Raw genomic sequence first — 20,882 nt, 5'->3', positions numbered from 1 at the left:
AGTCTCCCAGCTGTTGCAAGGTATACTGGAAGCTTTATTTTGACCTTTGGTATTCAACCTATGCCAATTCAACAGAGACAGGCAAGCAATGACACCACAGAGTTTGTATCTTGTACCCTTCAAAACGCAAATATGCTAAGTGTATATGCAGTTTGATGTGTCAAAACATATACAAAAAAAGATGGTGATGAGTGAATATACAAAGCTCTGTTGCCTCTTTTGATTTTCTTACCTCATTTACATAGACCCAGTGACTATCCTTTGATGCAAGGTTGGTTTCCACAGCCTACAAAAAATAAAAAGAAATACAATAATAAAAATAAATAAAACATGTGAAACATATTCCAGACAGAACTTACATAAAAAGGTACTATAATGCTCATTTTGATTGCTTTCATTGCTATTGACATTGTTTCAGTATAGCTCTTTTCATCTCTTCCACTGCTGCTTCATGGAATGGTATCTTATTGGTGGTAGTCACGTTTTTCTGACTTCAGTATTTAAAGTACCCTGTACCCTGAAGATTTTCTGTACATGTACCACAAAAGCATATTGGTGCAGCATGGTACATCAACATTATAAGGTACCCTATGATGGACAACTGCACACAGAACATGCAGTTCATGACATTTAACTCTGTATGATATACCTAATGCATCCAAGTAGTCTGGGTTTCCTGTTAATATGCCTCCCAAAATATAATGTCTCTGCCTCGTTACACCTCTGATAGTTTAACTGTTAGCTAACCTATTTAATGAAAAACACCACTCTGAAGTTCATATGAGTCATCCTTTCTCCATATTTATATAAGACCCAAGAGAAAGTTATGGTTCGCATGAACGCTTTTCTGGCTTCCTGGTGTGGACTTGTATAATCACTACATATTATAAGAAATGGCCTATCTCACTGGACAGCTTCTGTACACATATAATCCTCAAGATTCACTAAGATGCAAAAATTAGGGAAGACTGCTAGCACAAACAGCACTACTAGTACTGAGGACTTCAGTGGAAGGATTGGGCAATATACATAGAGGTTTCTAACCGCTCCTCTTGTTTAACATAGATAAGCTCACTCCAAGATTCTATATAGTCTAATAAAGCAATAAAGCATCAAGAGGTATACACTACAGCGATAATGATATTGCTAATGTCTTGCTCAACACATGGTTAAACAACTATTGTGGATTCATCTCACCTAATAAAACCGGACAGTCCCAGTGCTCACATGTATTTCAGGAGGCAGCTCATTACACAAAGTTTTCAATGTCCCTGTTTTCAGCCACTTTTTTCTTCTGTGCCAATATGACCTCATTCATTGAAAAGATATTCTTATCTCTGTGTTATAAATGGCCCTATGAATCACTAAAATTAACCTGGTTTAAAAAAAAAACAAATACAGATTAACATAATGCTTCCAGTTAGTGCTTTTTAACCTGGAAAATTTCTGCACCCTGTTCATTGTGTGTGGCCTCAAAAACAATTGCACCTGTACAGAGAGGCTCTGTAGACTGAGACACTGGGCTGAGCAAGAGCATCATCAACCACCTTCCCCTCCAGAACACATTTGCATAATAAGCCTCTCAGATATTTAGCGTCAGATGGGATGAATCATCTTCTCTCATGACACTGACTATAGATGACTCGCTTAGACTAAACGCCCACGACTTATAAGGCTGCAGTGAAATGACAAGGTATCCATCCTTAATATAGGCAAAGGGAGTGCTGTTATCTGATCTTAGCAACAACAACAAACCAAGGACTGGCTAAGCAGCCAACACCAACATTTTTAACATGACTGTTAGTTTATAATGAAAAAAAAAATCAAAAAAACAAACAAACAAAAAAATCATTTGTTTTAAAATTGTACTCATTTGTGCAGCCTCCACAAACCTAAAAGAAAACCATGGGCACCACACATACCTCAAGCTATTTCTCATGTCCACAAGGTGAAATACTCCTTTAAAGAGACAAAAATCCCAAAAGAGAAACCGCAAAGAAGTCAAAAGAGAAAAATCAGCACGGACAGGGCGCAGTATTTCTCATCATCGGCAGCAGCAGCATTATGGGAAATTAACTGCCCCTGGTGTCAAAGCAGATGAGAACCACTGGAGACAACACTTCTGACAAGATAATCCTCTCCTAAGCATGCAGTGAAAAATTGTCTCCCTTGATAACTGTCTCCCTTGTGTTTCCTTTAATCTGGCAGGAACATTAAACTGACCAGTTAATTGAGGAACTGCAGCTATTAGGAAAGCTAGCAGTAATGAAAGGGAGGGCAAAAACTTGTAGATTTTCAACTTATTCACCCCTCTGACATATTCAGACAAAGCCAAAATAGCCAGGTGCTGTAACATATAGATCAAAAGCAAAGTGCTGCCAACATTAGCAAAGCAGAACTAAATAATGCTCAGGTGCAGACTTATTGCATTGGCTACATTTTGTGATTTATCCACCACAGTGAGCAATTTGTATGAATAAATGTTAAGTCTAGGGAGCCGCAAGAGCCAGGGAATTTTACATGAATTATTGTAACTCATTCTTGTGGGTTCACATATCTGGGCCAAAGTTTTTAAAATAAGATGCCTAAATTTAGGTTGCTAAGAGTTTATCTTTAGTCATCAGAGTGCTAGACCATCCGGCACTTCCTACAGAAGTCAATGACTCTGCACTCTAAAAGCTGGAAATGTATTTAGAAACATAACTGTAAGTAGGCAAGCTTAAATATCTATTAATGTCTGCTGTTTAGAGCTGGAACACACAGCATGAAGCATCATTCTAAACCCAGACATGCTGAGAAGAAGCAGAAATTTCTTGCATTTTGTGCTTCAGATTTTGCACCATATTTACAGACTTGCTGTCCGAAAGTATCCTAAAATGAAACATTGAAAGACACATCTGAAAGGTTTCAACCTTCTGATAGCACTGGTGTATTGGAGGTGTATCGCTGGAGGCTCTTCTAAGTTAAGCAGTGTGAAGAGCAAGGTCTTGTGACATTGCTATGATATCATAAGAAAATTTGTTCAGAATTTTCGGAATAAGAAAGAAATTACATATTTGTAACTTATGGATTTTTTTCTTCTTTAAAGAGGAAAAGGTATCAGAACCTGGGAGATTATAGTCACACATTTTAATTAGTTTTTAGTTATTCAAGCTGTTCAAGATCTTGCTATTTGTTAAAGCTTGTGCCTCCATCCATTCAAAAAGAAAAAAAATCATTTAAGAAACATCCTGAAGGATTTATTACAGCCTATTTCATAAATGCACCCTATATTAAAGAAAGTAGGTAAAGAATTTGTGTGATCACTGGCTGAGGAAAAACTCTGCCATCTTTGGGGCAGGATTCATGTGCTGAAATATGTTATGGGGTTTTTCATGAAAAAGTTATTAATATAGCTGCAAAATATCCTAGTTCTTTATATACTTTACATGTACATAGGGTCTAGTTGACACTTGGGAGTAATACCTCACAATATTTCTATCAAATAGAAAATCTGCTTTTGAGATCAACAATGCCCTGGAAATTGAAGAACATCCATGTTTCCTTTATTTTCTCTTAAACTAAAAATACCTTCTACAAATCTGGAAAAAAAGAGGGATTTTTGAGACTGTCCTTCCTCCTCCTCAACCACATTTCAATAGCCAAATGTTAAAATGCAGAACCAAAACAAGGGAATTATAATTCACTCAGCGGTCCACTACTAATGACAACATATAAATGATATTATGAGAATCATGCCAGACCAGGAAGAGGGGAAGAGGAACAGTGAACGTAGAAAACTGTTTATAATTTCTCAGTAGAAAGCATTGTCAATAAAAATGAAATAGGGAGACACTGAAAATCAAAATAGAAGCATTAAGATTTCAAATTTCATACCAACAATGATAAAAGAAAAGAATAAGATGCTTCATGAAAAATGATCAAAGATATTTTTATGCATAGGGCTTTGTTTACTTTTAAGTGTATAACTCAAAATAATTTAATGCCAATAATCCATGACAACATTATTTTATGGGAATACGGCGGAGTACAAATATTTATGTTGCCTTTATGAATAAGTAACTTGGTTCATTATTTTATCTAATGGCAGTTGCAGGATTAAAAGAAGTTAGGAAAGTAAGCAACAAATACCACTGTGTTCAGAAATAAAGTAATTCTGCAGGGAAAGAAAAAAAATTAAAAAAGAGCAGGAAGAATCCTTTCCTGGCCTTCTCAAAAAATTGGAAAACAAAAATATTTCCAAGGATTTAATGGGTGGACAGTAATAAGGAACAGTCTTTCCCACAACACTCTTGCCAGGGTCAGTCCCTTGGCATTAACAGCTGTAAGCAGGATGTGGAGAAAGGAATATAGGGATGAGCGGCCACACAACTTAGGGAGATGCTGGTGGATGTTCAAACAGGCACAGGCAGATTGTGGTTCAGCACCAGCAGGATGTGCTGAAGAGTTTAGGCTTACATACATCTACATTATAGTTAAAAACCTGTTGTATGCTTACTGTGTACCCAGGGGGAGAGGCAGGAGGAATGTCTGGAAGCCTTGTAACCAACCCTGGGATCCCATAAGGAAATGCCTTGCAGATGGCAAACACAGATGGTCCTGTTGTGTCTACATTTTCAGAAACAAGGGCTGATACCCTGAAATCCATGATATAAAAGAACCACCAGAGTGTTTTGCTAGAATGGATAACGAAGTAGTAAAGCGTATTACTTGCACATCCTTTTCCTTAATGGTGAGGATAAAGAGCATCATAGTATTCCAAAAAAAAAAAAGGGAAGAGCAGGTACACTGGCAACACAGTGCGGGCTCCATGGAGGCACTGGCAGACATATCCACAGCTCTGGGAACCAGGCTCCGTTACAAACTCCTCCTACGCAGCTGCCTTCCAGCTCGCAGCCCCACTGCAGAGCCCTGCCAGCCCCTCCGATGCTTGCAGCAGAAAACCAAGCACAGGGCGAGCCAGCCAGTGCGTGACTGCAGGTGCCCGCAGGACACCCCAGCTCAGAGACTGGAATGGTGGGAGATGAGGATAGGAAGTAACCAAGGTCAGCTTTACTACTATGAAATAAGCAAAAGAAAAATAGATACAGATTAATCACAGGCAAATAACAAAAATCTCTGGTTCTTCTGAGTTCATTTGTCATCCTTCCCTTCATATTTCTAAAGCAACCAGCAAGACAATGACAGATAGACCTCTTATTTTCTCTCTCTTTATTTTCTCTTAATTATTTAATTATCATTCATAAGGAAGGTATAAGTAAAGAAGTGGTTGGGGTCTAAATCTTAGCTTTTTGCAAGTCTTTCCTAAGGGATCACTCTCAACCCTTACAATTCATTACCTGCTCACTTTACATTTTCCACTGGACAGGTTTCAAAAGAAAACTGTTTCCAGCTTTTATTGTCCCAAGCAAGGTTGTAGCCAGTGACCTGCTTCCAAAAGCAGCTTTTTTTTTTCTTCCCTTCACATCCTTGGAGAAATTATTGTACTACTGTTTTTTTTCTTCCCACCATAAAAATAAGAAAAATTCTTCAGAACCGTTTTGAAATCTATCATTGTAAAACAGCAATGGAAAAAAAAAAATAAAAAGAAAAGCCATTATTTTCTATAGAATTTTGTAAGCCTGAATCAAACCTCGCTTCAGCTGCTGCCTTTCAATGCCGCTATGTTTAAAAAACTTATGTTTTTTAAAGTGGCTTTGTTCTTGATTTAAGTGTCCAGAAAGACATCTTAGGAATCAGGGAACCAGTTTAGATCCCAAAGAGTAGATACAGAGCAAGTTTGCAATGCAGTACATCTGACAGTAGTTAATTGGATAGTATCAAAGTGCACCTGTTTATCTGAGAAGATTTATGTATGTCTTGGATACAAATAAGGTAATACAGGAGATATGAAAAAGTCAATTATGGCAGAGCAGATGCATTCAGTCTATATCCCCTAGACACCCAAGTTATATTTAGAAACTTCTTCAATTAAAATAGTGCAGTTCATGTCCAGAAGTGGCTTGCATAGGTAATACAACTTCACAGAAAACCAATTCCTCTGTAGCAGATACTGAGTCTCCTGTATTTCATTAGAACCTTTCTTTATTTTGCATTTTAAATAAACATCTCTTGGCTAAGCATCTCCAGAGGAACATAAATCTTACAATGTTTAATAAATTAAAAATAAAGAAAGAAAATAAGCATTACTAGCCACAATAAAGTATATATAAAAATAATTTTTTAAAAACTTCTTATACTACTTATAGTGTACTAAGGAATACTCCAAACTGATATTGTTTCTAAAGCTTAATTGCTAATGACACCATCAGTACAGGGATTAAAACAAAATTTTCCAGGCCACAGTATAACAACCCAACTCTAGAAGAAAAGTCATGAAACTAAGACATTTTGGACTAAGAATCTTGAAGACAAAAAACGCAGTTGCAGTAAACTGAATCAGGATTGTAAGTTTGCATTTCTCGTCTATTACAGGTTAATTAAAATTTCTCAATGTCATTTCAAAGTGAACTATGAAATTTTTTCTCTAAATGTTAAATGGGAACTTAAAAAGGTTCTATGACATACTTTTCCAGATCAGAAAATCCACTGAACATGACCCTTTCTTACAGAACATCATTCTCCATGAAGTATTTGTACTTCTAAGAAAAAAAGCCTTGCCAGAAATTCTATATTCTTCCTTTTTTTCTGAACATCTACCTAGAAATGTGTAGAAATGTGTACATACACACTTTTTAAAAAACACTTAGCAGGCTCACTAAGTCCCTGGCTTTCAGTGATCACTGCCTCATGACTACACTTACAACAGAAGCTGTCAATTCTGAGTCTCAGTACAGCTGAGCTTTGTACAAGTGGTTAATGAACCACAAGCATTACTTGCTTTTAACATCCACATTTCTTGATAATTCACTGTGTGTAATACTCCATTCTTAGTCTACACTCTATAAACATATTACTAAAAAACCTCACTCACACAAAGCCTGATATTTCCTCATTACTCTTCTGCAGAACTGTATTGCTAGGAAAAGCTATTCTTCCCTCATTGATACTGATGAAGCAAGAGTAATTATTGAAAGGCTATCACGAGATTGCCTCCAGTAGCATAAGCCTATAAACCTGGCTTATTCAGCTTCAATCTCCCACAAAACATAGGCCAAATCAGTCATATATTGTAGATCTCCATACTCTCCTACTCAGATGTCTGATTATTAGTCTGGAATAGCTATCCAGTGTTCTTGTTCCAACAAACTCTGTAATATTTATGGTCTCTGTCCAAATGATACAAGATGGTCCTTTCTTGACCTTGGTCTCAGTTTCTTCACAAGCTAAATAACTCAACCTAATCAAGACAAAACAAATAAATAAAAGGGGGGGGGGGGGGGGAGGGGGGGGAGGGGGAGAAGAAACATCCCAGAGCAAATTCTCTAATACCATCCACAACTGATTTTCATTTTCACTTGCTAAGATGCTATATCATGCAAACAGGAGTAAATATGATCCAAACCTTCACCAGCTTTTAGCACACACCCCTACAGCTGACAAGTGCTAATCAGAAGGTGTACATGACATTTGACACAATATGATTTGCTAATAACCCAAAAAGAAATATAGTAATAACATATTTTAAAGTTTGTACTGCAGTAGTTGCCTGTTACTTAAGTCACAGGTGATCAGAAAAAACTACACTGAAGGAAAACTACATAAAAGTTTAATGTTAATCAAGAGAAACATTGGAGATGAAGAAACTTCTAAGGAAGAGTGAGAGAAAATGAACTATATACTGCAACTTCTTTGGGCTACAGAGCTATAATGTTATTGAGTAACTACTGTAATACATGTGACATTGCCTATTGTTTTAGCCTTAATCATTTAAATGAAATGCCTTGAGATTTCTGTTTTAATCTTACTCCTGTTTTATAGGTAATGCTTATTATATTCCAGCTCTGTTGCCATTTGTTTTAATGCATATTCCACTGAATGATGCATAAAAGTGAAGTACTGTATATGGAACTGTTCCAAAAGCATTCAGGAAGAATTTACTTTACAAAGCTCAAATGTCACATACTATTTATAAATATGGTAACTGTTGACCATTTAACTATGTGGCATGGTGGTGACACTGGATAATTGCACAGCTGTCAGAAAGTAACATTTCTGTAAAGACATGAATCTAATGTTAACTAAAGAACATAACCTTGCAGAAATCTTGCACTTAAAATTTTACCAAAGCCACACATTGAGTTGCCTTTGAGGACCCAATGAAATATTTCAAAATAACAACTAAATTTTGCTCAATTAGACACTGAATTTCTTTTTGAAGATAACAGGTCTGTACATCTGTATTCTATAAAAAAGTCTAAGATTTTTAGAGACAATTTTGTAATGCTTTGTTAAGAGCTGCACTCCTGGAAGAGCCAAAGTCCAGAATACAAACTAAAATCCAAGAGAACTGGCCAGCATTTGAAGTTTGGTGTTTTTGGGTTGGTTTGCTTAGGTTCTCCTCCTGCCTCCCCTTAAGAGAAGAAATCACCACTGAAATGATCTAGCAGTTTTTCTGTTTGTTTGAAATGGCTACTTGGGGTTGACTAGACATAAGTATGAAGGTTGCAAATACCTTTTCAGGGTAAGTAAATCTATGTTCAGCACTGATGATTGCTCTCTATTCTCATAATAAGCAGTCACTCCATGGTCAAGGTATGACACATTTCAGTATATACCACCAGTCTCATGCACTGTGCTTTCTCAGTTCCACTCAGGAACCATCCCTTAAGCTCTGACTTCAGCTTGCACTGGAAGTTCAATATAACTTCACAGAGTTTGCACAGAATTTTCTAAATTTTGATTTTTTTTTTTTTTTTTTTTAAGTATGGTAAGTGTATCATTAAAGAAAGATGCAAATTTCTTAGCTTTCTAACATGCACACAACACCAAACAGTGAAAACAACTTATATATTCCTAATTTCTTCTTATAAAAGAAATCTCCTTTGTTTTGACAGTATAATAGCTGAAGCTCCCAGAATCGTGTATCACATAAACTCTAAACTGAAAGAACCAGCCATAGGGTGAAGAGACCACTCTGATTTTCATGAACTTAAGGTTTTAATACTGATTCATTGCCTATGGCACAAAGTTGCCAATCACACTGCAAGGTTTTTATTTTACATAGGTTATGGAGTTTTAAACTGTAGAAGCTTATAAAGGTATATCCACATCAAAGGTTACCCTGTCCGTTATTCACCTTTTCATCTGTTCACACGCATGCAATCTCTTCTCTTAAATTCCTTACAGATCCTGTCTGATTTTAAAGGAAAGATGATGCTAGCCTTGCCTCAGCCTCAAACGTAATCACTTTCAAACCAGTCCTTTTCTACCTACAGCAGTCTTATTTTAAATTGCAAAATAAATACATAAATAAAGCAAAATCCCTACAGGTCTGAGGACCCTCTTGTCAGTCATAGTGTATTTTACATGCACAAACAGTGCCCCAGGCTGTGTGAGCACTAAAGAACACCTTAAAGATCACCTTAACCATCTCAAACCACAAGACTCTCCCTGAGGAAAGAGTATTTGCTCTTCTTTATACTGCATGAGGCTACCTGGCTTCCGTGTACTTGCCAAGTGATAACTCAGGCTGCTCTAGCCTCCCTCAGGGAGCAGTAATGGTGGTAAGGGAAGGGCTAACTTTGTATGGCCACAGCCCTAATGACTTTATGCAAAGCCTTACAGGCTAAACAAAACTAAGCAGTAGGAACAAACAAACAAAAACCTAGCACAGTGTACAAATACACCAAAAAAAGCCACCACAGTGAGAAGTGGGCAAAGATAAATATACATTTATTCACAGATTTTCTTCCAAGTAGGTGTTCAAACATTCACCATTTGGGTCAAAACCAATCACGTTTTGCACCCACACTTCCTCAAAGCTCACAGAGATGCACTGGAGCCCCTGTGGTTATCTCATCACTGATGGTCTTTATCCGCTGGCAAATCTTTGGCAGCAAGAATAATATTAAAGATATATATTACAGTAATGGGACATGAGCAAATTTGACTGGAAAACAGACTTTTCCTAAATGCTTGCATGTAGTTTTTCAGAAGTGTATGAAACAGTTACTAATTTAAAAATACATATTTCATCCTCTGAAAGTATTTCCACTTCATCTAACTAACACAAGCTCACATAGTGTTTGCAAAGTTGTAGACAAATGGGGTTTTCAAAATGAACCTTTCTACATTGTCTGGAGCAACCTTATCTTCTGACATCAGGGAAACCAGTATTCATTACATATTATACCCTGATTTTGTTCTTGAAACTGAATCATTTTTAGCAATTTAACTACTGTAATTTTCTTCCCATTGTTTCTAAGGTAGAATTTATACAAAACACAGATTTGTGTTAGAATTTCCATGTACCTGAGCTTCCATACAAAACCAAAAGAAATAAAAAGTGAAACTAATAGGTTTTTCATTTTAAAATCTGTGTATGTTTGATTGAGATATGCTACCCTTAGCACTGATTTTTATTATCCTATTCAGGCAGGTATGAAAGGGTTCACAAGGGAAACTTCCATTGCATTTAATTAAAGTAGCCTACACAACCCTGACAAAAAAAATAAAATACCCTATTATTTTTATAGAGGACCATGAGTCTATGTTTTAAGCCTCTTTTGATCAGCTGAGGTGGAAAAAAAAAAACCAACAGTCCATGAATATTATGTAATGAACACATAGTTTATAGGATGTGCACACAGACATTAATTTAACAATTGCGTTCGTGACAAACTATAACTAGGAAACAAAAATTGCTTCAATGTATATCCCATGAAAGGGGATTCAGATTTCAGACTAGTATATGAAAGCATCTGACAAATGTTAATTTATTTTTCTGAAGATAAAGTGAAAGTAACACGTTGTGAAACATCACAAGATGGAACAGGGAATGTGGCATGAAATTTCTCCTCCTTGAGGAAAAATCTCTGGAAGATGAAAACAGGAACCAAATCTTGATGATAGCTTTGTTCATAAAATCTGTAGTGTGGTCAGAGTTTCCAGTTTGCAGAATCCATCTGGGCACACTGAACTTTAAGTAAGGCAAAGATCACTTACAGGAGAGCATATTGTAGCTATCTTTAGCCATGGCTGATGAGTAACCGCAACCCACCCCTCACGCCCCACCCCCCCCCCACCCCAAAAAAAAAACACCCCTAAACAAACAAAAATTGACATAGGGAAAATTTTTAAAAGAGAGTGTCTTGGAAAGTCAATAAGCAGAAGGTATCAAAATGGGAAGTTTGTGGGAGTTAAATGTAACTATAAAGAGAAGAGGAAATGAAGATGACACCAGAACAGACCCTAGTTTTATATCAGGGTTACACCTGTTTTAAAGGAGGCTGAAAACAATGTGACAACAAATGTTAATAGCTGAAAAAAATGAACAAAGACACATCCTTAAATGGTTAAAATAATGGAAAAACTAAGGAAAATAAATACCTCTGGAGACATGGGAGAAATTAAGACATTTTTGAAAAGAACACACAGGAAAGAAAACACTAATTTGACATGATGTGAGTTGTAAATACCTGTGAACAGCGTTGGAGCATGTGACCACAAAGATAAAACAGAGGAGTGATCAAATAGTGCAAGAGAAAAAGCTGGTAACAGGGCAAGATAGCTGCACAGAGAAACAGAAATTCTGCACAGAGCGAACAGACAAGGAAAAAGGATAACAGATGAACCTCACAAGCACAGAGGAAGATGAAGGGCTGAGACCTATGGATAATGAAGACAACGTACAGATGATTAAAAAAAAAAGGGACAGGGAAGGTAGGAAATAACCACGAACTACATGGTGGAAATAAAATTAAGACTGGAGATTCGCCAAGTCCCAGCACCTGTTGATTTACTAGGGGTACAAATTGACTGGCTTTGTCAACAGAGAGCACAGAAGAAAGAGGTCAGCAAGCTAGAACAAGAAATACAGTCTTGAGACAGAAAAGAAATAAGGAAGAATAATAATTAAAAAAAAAATAAATCTTTCTTCTCTTAGGTCAGGTGTCATTGTATGGTTACTGCTGGATAAAGTAATATTTATACATAGGTGAGATAGATGCTCAGTGCAAATTAAAGTAAGATGCAGCTAATGAAGATGAAAAGACAGAAAAAAATGCTTGTAAAAAGAAACAGTAAATGTAACTACTGAAAATGTTCTAATTAAAATGGACCTTTCTTAGGTGACTCTCTCAGATGAGACTTTCAGTGTGGGCCTTGAGGGGCCAAGTCTGAAACTACTAGGAGAAGTTTAAATATTAAAGAACATGCAGGGCTCAGTCTCTAAAACTACTCTTAATTTGTGAGACTATAAAGATATGTTAATAAGGATATACTATCAGCTACATCCAAACAGAGAGAGCAGTACAAGATGTAAAAACAGCAAGAAGAATAATATAAATATGATGACAGTGTAGTCAGAAATTGAACTATATAGCAAATACACATCAAGCATAAGCAAAAAATCTTTGCCTCTATTTTATTGATGAAAATAGGCATGGCAGAGTTCTGGGGAGGGGAAAAAACCTCACAACTTCTGCTATGCATGGTGTTCAAATCAGGCTGGTGCCAGTCCCAAATTGGTGAGCCCCAAGATGATGCAAAAAGAGTTTTCAACAGAACAGAGAAGAAAACAGTTAATAATGATGTAGTATTAGACTTTTTGCAGCTGAAAATTAAAGCAGAGAGACCAAGTGCACTATAATTATTATACATAACACACGACAGAACAAAAAGCTCATCCTCGTTTGAGGCCTTCAACAGTAATCCTTGTTTTAAAAATCTAGATCCTTTCTTGCCTTCAGTAGCATCAAAAGGGTTCATCACAGAGGGAAAAGATAACACACGCTTGGAGGTACTGTCAGAGTCCCAGAGGCCCTCACCAGAAATACATTCTTACCATTGTCCCAATTGATATCTCTGCTTGAAGAGCACTTTATAGATGTGTACTCTTGGCTATAAACGTAAATCAGTGCCTTTTATGGGTTTCTCCATTACAGCATTCAAACTGCAAACAAAACTTTAACTTATGAGAATATCACTGCAAATTTGCATTTACAAATTATATCCTACTGTGTCATGCCTGCAGCTACGGCTAAGCCTGTGGCTTGATTGTTTTCAATTGAATGCCAGAAGGCAGCAGAAGTATTTTTCCTTCGTGAATCTGAAGCTCACAGCCGAAACTTTCTGGCCATAACCCAGAATTACCCCGCCCTTCTCTTCTGGGTAGATAAACACTTGTGCTTGTATGTGCACACATAGGTGTGTAGATACACTCCCACAAATATGAATATGCACACAGATGTCTGGAGACGGACACATAAAACAAACAAGAAACTGGAGGAAAAGAAACTGGAGGCTATAATCTTGGGTTAAAGCCAGCATTAACACTTAAAATATTCAGCTCCAAGCATAAACAGTATTTCAAACAGAGTTGTGTTACTATCACACCGGATGGGGTGTCATAAAAAAACAACTCCAGGATTTATCATAAACTTCCTGGAAAAGAATGAGCAAATTTTTTCAAGTTTGCTGTACAAGAATAATTAACTACATATGCGTGTCTAGACAGATAGATACACACACATATATACGTGCATAAAATGTCATAAATTTAAGACTGATACAAGTAGGCAAAACACTGTTGCAACTCTTCCAGGGACCTGCATTGTCTATAAGAGCAGGACTGTATTAGTAGCTATGCTAACAAACAAAAATTATTTGTGTATGTTTTGATTTTTAAGTTCGGCTATATCTAAGTAGGATTTATTGGTCAAATTATACACCTATCAGGAAAACAATATAAAACATTAAGCCACACAGTTTGTTTCCCTTCTGCATAAATGTCATATATTCACTCCCTTCTGTGGCTTTAGGAATAAGATAACAGAGGAGGGTGGTCCTTTTGAAAAAGTTTGAACACGTACATTTTTCTGTCGTCATTTATTGGCTTCTGGGAGAAAGACACCTTTCCCACCCAGGGCAACGCTTCTGGGACAAGTGGCAACATGCCATTTTCCCTGCTAGATTTACTCTGGCCTTGCCTTTGAGAGCACATTTCACCACTTCATGCAGCTGTGTCAGACGAGATACCACATGGCTGAGCGCTGTGCAAATTGCCTCTCACAGCAGCCGATGTGCCATGCTCAAACATCACCTCCCTAACCTCCCATTGTTCCTTGTTTCTTTTCATTAAGTCTATTCAGCAATTGTCTCTAAAAGCTGTGCCTTGGCTGTCTCTGTCAGCAGACTTCTTCCAGCCCCTTTCAACAAGCACAAGACATTACTCACCTATCTGTGCTGCACAGCTGAGACAGAAAACCCATCAGTCAAGTGAGAAGACTGCAGCATACTCCTATGCCATTATTTTGCTCTCCCTTAGCTACTCCATGTTTGGCATTCCAGGGAAAGATTTATTTCCAAATTAATTACAAGTACCCAACAAGTCTTTATTCTGAAACCCTCACCAGCTATAACAGTTCCTCCAGACTCAGAGATAGATGGAGTCATTTGCCCCCATCTGTAGATAAAACTGTACAAACATAAAACTCTTCTCTCTATACCACCTTTTTCCTCTTGCCTCCTGGATCAACTGAAGAGTCTACAGGAGCTGTGCAAACACGCTACACTATTGATTTTCCTGCTCTTTTTACAAAGACAGACAGATCCTTGTATTTTGAGCCACATCTCTCTCATTGTTTGAGTGTTGGCTAAATAGGGCATATTAGTCTTAATAAGTTATATTAAAAAATACTGTAATTTCCAACCCAAACTATTTTTACTCAGTTTTGGATACCCCAATGCCTTTTCTCCTCACACTTGAACTTTCTTGCTCAGAGAGCTCTGCCTCTATACTTGACAATTACAGGATTCATCAACTCTCACCCTCTCAGTTCAGGTATGTGACCGTGCAGCACCTGAAATTATTCTGTGAGATATAAACACACAAAACTTCACTTGGTTTCAAAAGCCAAAAAAGCCTATTTTTTCTCCATCTGCCCATCTAGTTATACAATGAGGAGGACCTTTTTTTCTTGACTTCAGTAAACAGAAATTTATAACCATTGTAATTCTCAATTCTCACTTAGCGTAACTACAAATACATAGTCTTATTTGTGTAAAAGCTATGCATATGTGCATACATACCCCTCCAAATACCCTCTGCCACAGAGAAGAGCTGCCATACAAGCCAAGCGCCATAAATTCATCTGAAAAAATATATGTTCTTGAAAAAAAAAAAAACAACCAAACTAAAATTAAAACCAAACAAACACAACAAAAATCAATCAAAACAACTGTCTGCCATTCTTACACTGTTCTTATTTGAAATTCCATTACTACAACCCATTCTGGATGAAGAACAACCAAAAAAAAACATAAACCCAGGATGGATTTTAAACAGCTTTATCATGGAATCTAAAAACAACTAGAATATTGTACAGTTTTCCCAGGCTTCACAATGGCCTGGGTCCTTCTCTGTGACTACCAAGCATAATTAATTTACGAAACTTGTACTTTGTCATTCGTTTAATAACTTCTGATTAATTGCTCAATATATTGATTGCTTCTCAAGCCCTACAGTTCAGTTACACGCCTGGGCAGCTTGGGAAACCAGTATATACATTCCTAAGCTTTACTATTCCATTCTATTGCCAGGGAAGGTTCAAAACCTGTCTCAAAAAAAATATTATGGTAATAACCGAAATAAACTGAGATGTCTTGTTCTTATCACTGTTTGAACTACCACCACAAAAATGAGGAGCCTTGGAAAGAAAGATGTTAGAAACATCTGTCTGATGCGAAAATCAAAGTTCCTTCAATTTTTCAAGTACAGTGACAGCAACTCAAAATGGTTGTAAATTTCTGGTACAATATTTTTTAAATAAATAAGATTTAAAATGTATAACTAATTTGGCTCATACAAATCCCCCTCTGGAATTTACATATGTAAATGTTTGAACAATTATCCTTTATCTGAGTAATTATGCCACCCTTAGTTACATAATATAGAATAACGTACAGTATGGATAAGAAAGAAACAATGATAAACTACTGATCAATCTTGACAACAAGTAACCTAATGACAAGCATGAATACAAGTAGAAACTCAGAACATAGCATCACCACTCCTTCTATCTGGATGTATCAAAGGCACACAGTTAATACTACGTAATATTTTCAGAGCAAGGCAAGTCCTTCAGCTTTTCCCCAACCTGCACTCTCTGACAGAGCTGACGACGTTTTGCCACCACTAAAATGTTTCCAGAATCCCCACTGTGGAAATACACCTTCCCTCTCTCTCCCACTCAGGTCTATGACTCTGGAGTTCTCCATCCCGCATACACCTCCAAGCTGAGGAGACAGACTCACAGGAGCTGCCTTTGGTGCAGAAAGAGCAATAACTGACATTTTCACCCTGTTTGTTCAATAGAGAGGTGACAGTGGGGCTGGCTAAGAGAGAGCAGAGGGAATGTCCTTCCACACCAGTGTTATGCCCTGTGTGAGGTTTCAGAGAAAACGCTGGAGCACTATCCACCACAACTCAAACAGCTCCTGGCTAATTTGTTCCCTGCAACTATAAAACCCTGTATGCAGCCTCACTGAGCATATCATTTCCAGTTTGCTCCTCAAAGGGCAGTTTTACAGCCTTTTCTGAAACCCCTGCACTGAGGATGCTTTTCAGGGTCTTTTATGCTACTTCAGTTCTCACTATTCAGTATAAAGGGAGGTGGATCCTGGATAAATTACTCCCCTCAGCTTTCTTTAGAGATTAGTGCTTTGATCAGAAAACCACTGAAATTAGTCAGACTCTCTTCAGTTGTTTTCAATAAGTGTTGGTCCAGGATTAGAAGAAAGAAGGCGAAATAAACACCAGTTATCTGTTTTCATTAAAACATTTTCACTAGACCTTATCATTTTTTCCTCTGGGAGAAAAGTACCGCAACAGCTTTAATGAATATCTTGGCAGAATAAATAATAATTTACATAAGAGGACAAATTAATATCTAAATAACAAACTGTTCATGCTCTGGAGTCATCTCTTCAAAACTGAGCCCCTATACGCGTAATGTACCGCTGCTGAGTGGATGACTTTGAATAACCACAAATGACCTGAAATAACAGCAAAGTAACACAGAAAACTGCATTTTTACCATCGTGTCATTGTCTCCCATAGGGACTAGAATCCATTGTTCCACACTCTAAAATGTTGCTCATGTAGATAATAATTTTATCTTGTCTAACTTTAAAGTTCACATTCATAGGCTTTTTTGATTAATGAAATGGCTTTGACAGCCAGAAGCTTCTTCCTGATATTAGAAAAAAAGTGGGTGAGTGCCAATTTATGGTTATTCAAACTAGTAATCTCCTGTGCCTCTGACTGCTATTATTCCTTTGCCTGTGACCTAACCATTTAATGAAGTGAAATTAATTTACAGTAATAGGAAATTCTCAGAACTACATGAAAGCACAAGCTTTAATACAGGAAGAACAAATGGCCTTTTCATGCAAGGCTGACCACAAGCATTGTAAAGAAATTTGAAAGGACTTTATACCTTTTTAAGGAGGTATGGTATTAGCTGAAACAATATACTGCAGTAAATACGATAAATCATCAAAGACCTCTTCAAAACAGAAATCACCAACACAATTTTCTCCTTTTGTCCCAGTAGAATTTTCTCATTTGCATTTAAATATATGACACACATATATTTTGTAAAGGTAAAACCAAGATCTCATCATCCTTCAAATCTCTTCTAAAACTTCTCTCACGATACCCATGACAAACTGCCAAAGAAAAACAGTAACAGGGAGGTTGACATTTATTTTGCTTGCTTGACTTTGCAAATGTGTGTATCATTGTGCACTAGAATTGAAATAAATATGGTTTTATCCTAAGTAGCAAAGCACAGTTCACATTTTTCTCCAAATATATTGTTAATCTACAAAATTCTATAAACAGTTGAAAGTGTAATGCAAATCCTCCACATTCTTCTATTTCCTTTCATATAGGAAAAACATCTCTTTCCTAAATTTTGCTTTAGCATCAGTTCCCCACCTCTGCCCTAAAAAAAAACAAGAGGGAAAGGAAGTATAGAAGAAGCAGCTTGCGAGAGCGACAACAGCTGAGATTGGTTTTCTTCCAAAATAAAATCCTTTGTTTGAAAAATTAAACATGTCTAATTATTTCCTAACTAGTTGTAATACTTGTTTTGTTCTCCCTCATACATTCTATGTTTTTACACTAATTTTCAAGCATTCTTTGATTTCTCAGGAAAGGAATGGTTTTCAATGCAGCCATTAAACCTATTAACACTGTAATTCTTCAATATGTCTGGGTGCCATAGAAGGTCAAAAGCCACCACACAAGTATTCATGTATTCACATACTCTCGTTGTGTCTATATGGTGGTGATATTCAAGCAACAAACTGAGAATATCCTTATATTACGGATATATAAGGATATATCATATTAAGATATTCTGAGTTTTCTGGCACATTGTCACACACTGTAGCTCTTCCTCTTTCTGTTTTGCTTTCCCCTCCTCCCAGACAGTGCTTGGGAGAACAGGATAAATCGTTTTCCTTCAAAAAACCTACAGTGGTGAGAAGAGGTTGTGGCGACGCTTCTGCTTCAAGTAGAGCCTTTCCTGTTTTGCCCAGAGTTTTAGGTTATCTCCAACTAAGGTCAACCTTGCCTTTACAGTTACTAAAGCTAGAATCTAATTTGTTTTCCATTCTTAGCCAAAATATTTTTTTTTTTTTCCTAAGAGATTGTTAATAGTTCATTGAATTTTCTCACAAAAACCAGGTTTACTTCTACTTCTACTACTACTACTACTACTTCTGCTACTACTCAAGGTATTGTTGTGTTAACAGATGTAACAGCTCTGAGCAAACACTGTTTCTTCTGTATTCCTCCTTACTTGCATACTTCTTCTAAGGAATATATACCATCTATATCAATAAAACAATCTGTTGCTTTTGTCACAGAACATGTCTATTTAATACATATGCAAATTACACAGGACAACTGATATGGCAGTAATGCGATCTAATAGCCCTTTGCAAACACAATGCGAACTCACTTGAACTTCTTTCAGGTCCTTAAGCAAAGATACCAAATGATTCATATCTAAGGATAATTCACATAATTCTCCCCCCTTCCCCTGTATTCATTTGCTTGCTCGAATAAACTGAAAATCTCCTCAGTCTATTTGATATTACAAATTCATCCTTCCAAAAACTTGTTTTCAATACTATTTCATTTCTTTTCCAGCTGTTCATCTAAATCTTCTGTAACTCAAATAGAGTATATACACATAACCCCACTAAAGCTGAACAGGATGCTTTGGTTTAGCAATGTGTTCAAAGTAATCTTTCTTAAGGAATTATAATGGATAAAAATGAAGAATCTGCATCTAGTAGATGACAGCAGCTCAGAAAATATACACAAGAAAAAATATTTCAGTATTATGAATAAATAACAAAAGACAGAACATAATGTTAAAGAAGCTAACTGATGGGTAGTTCAAACCAGCAATTTTAATTTTTAACAAATCCCCAAAAGCCTAGGAAAATCCAAAGATTAATAGGTCTAAAACATAAAAAGATTAAGGGGTTATGTATGGGTCCTGATGTTCATCTCAAGATATAATTTATCCATGACTGGTCAACCAATAACTAGATATTTAAGAATATCTATACTGCAGGGTGGGAGGCGGGAGGTCATTTGTGGGTGGTCTTTTGTTCATTTGTTTGTTTGGTATTCGTTAGTTTTTGTTTGTTTGTTTGTTTTAACAAGCTTACTGATAAGATTCAGAAAGAGAAATTACTGATACAAATTCTCCAAGTAATTCAACTTAGTACTATACAATGTTTGAAGTTTTAATAGAGATTTAATATGGATTTAAGAGAACAAACAGTGGATGGATTACTGAATGATTAACTTCCCTTGCCCTATTGTTATGCCAATCCTGATAAGAAGTAGTATGGAATGAGTTAGACAGCCTGCAGTAACCAAAAGGGCCAGATTAGCTTTTGGTACCTTTGAGTATTATATGTTGTGAAATTATTAAAGCATTGAGGCAAACTCAGAGGTAGTTAGAAATACTTCAATCCACACAACCCTTAGCATTTGCCTGTCCAGCATAAGGGTGTTATTGGATTCACACCTGTTGCAGCATACTATTTAAGCTGCATTTTCTAAAATAGTTCTTGACATTTGTACTTAGAAAAAACAAGGGTTTTGCTTACCAAAATAATCCATGTCCCTGAAACCCTAAGTGACACATGAAGGATGCAATTTACAGGGAGGGAATTCAGTTGGACTATTACACTTTTGAGAAAAGGCAAATGTGCACATTCAAAAACATGTTTAAAAATACAGATCATAAACTGAAGCTCCACTCCAAAGCACAGTGTAGTCATCAGAAAAAAAAAAATCTAACTAGTAATCTTTGATTTGCCTTCTACACACAGTGTGTCAGAATTCATCTCTCTTATTAAAACAAAAAAAAACATCAGGACTATAAAGTCAGTAATTTGAAGTATTTTTACTGGGAATGTTTGCCTATTTAAGCAAAATATATCCTTATAAAAATTATCAGCTGCTTTGAGATAGATACATACTATTTTAAACTCCTTGACCTTCCAAAGTTTCATTTTTTAACCTTGAGCAGATGATTCAATAACCGAATACTTGGTTGCCCAGAATAAAAGAGGATATTAATGCTTCCTTAGACCATAAAGCTGTTGTGTGTGTAAAATTTATTAATATTTCTAAGGCTCAGAAACTACCAGGACAAAACCCAGAAAAATACACAAGATACAGATGC

General features: G+C 36.6%; 1 protein-coding gene across 12 annotated transcripts in view; it reads right to left on the bottom strand.

Moving 5' to 3' along the window:
- Nucleotides 1-20,882, bottom strand: part of GRID1 (glutamate ionotropic receptor delta type subunit 1) — a 564,590-nt gene that overhangs the window by 124,728 nt on the left and 418,980 nt on the right. For all 12 annotated transcript variants that reach the window (XM_065067788.1, XM_021297291.2, XM_065067780.1 and 9 more), the window contains one exon: nucleotides 233-286. In XM_065067788.1, coding sequence (XP_064923860.1) covers nucleotides 233-286 — 54 coding nt within the window. The remainder of the gene's footprint in view (nucleotides 1-232; nucleotides 287-20,882) is intronic.

This window comes from Columba livia, chromosome 6 (assembly GCF_036013475.1).
Source record: "Columba livia isolate bColLiv1 breed racing homer chromosome 6, bColLiv1.pat.W.v2, whole genome shotgun sequence".
In the NCBI taxonomy this organism is placed as follows: domain Eukaryota; kingdom Metazoa; phylum Chordata; class Aves; order Columbiformes; family Columbidae; genus Columba; species Columba livia.
Note: the sequence above shows the minus strand (reverse complement) of the source record. Positions and strands in the feature narration are given on the sequence as shown.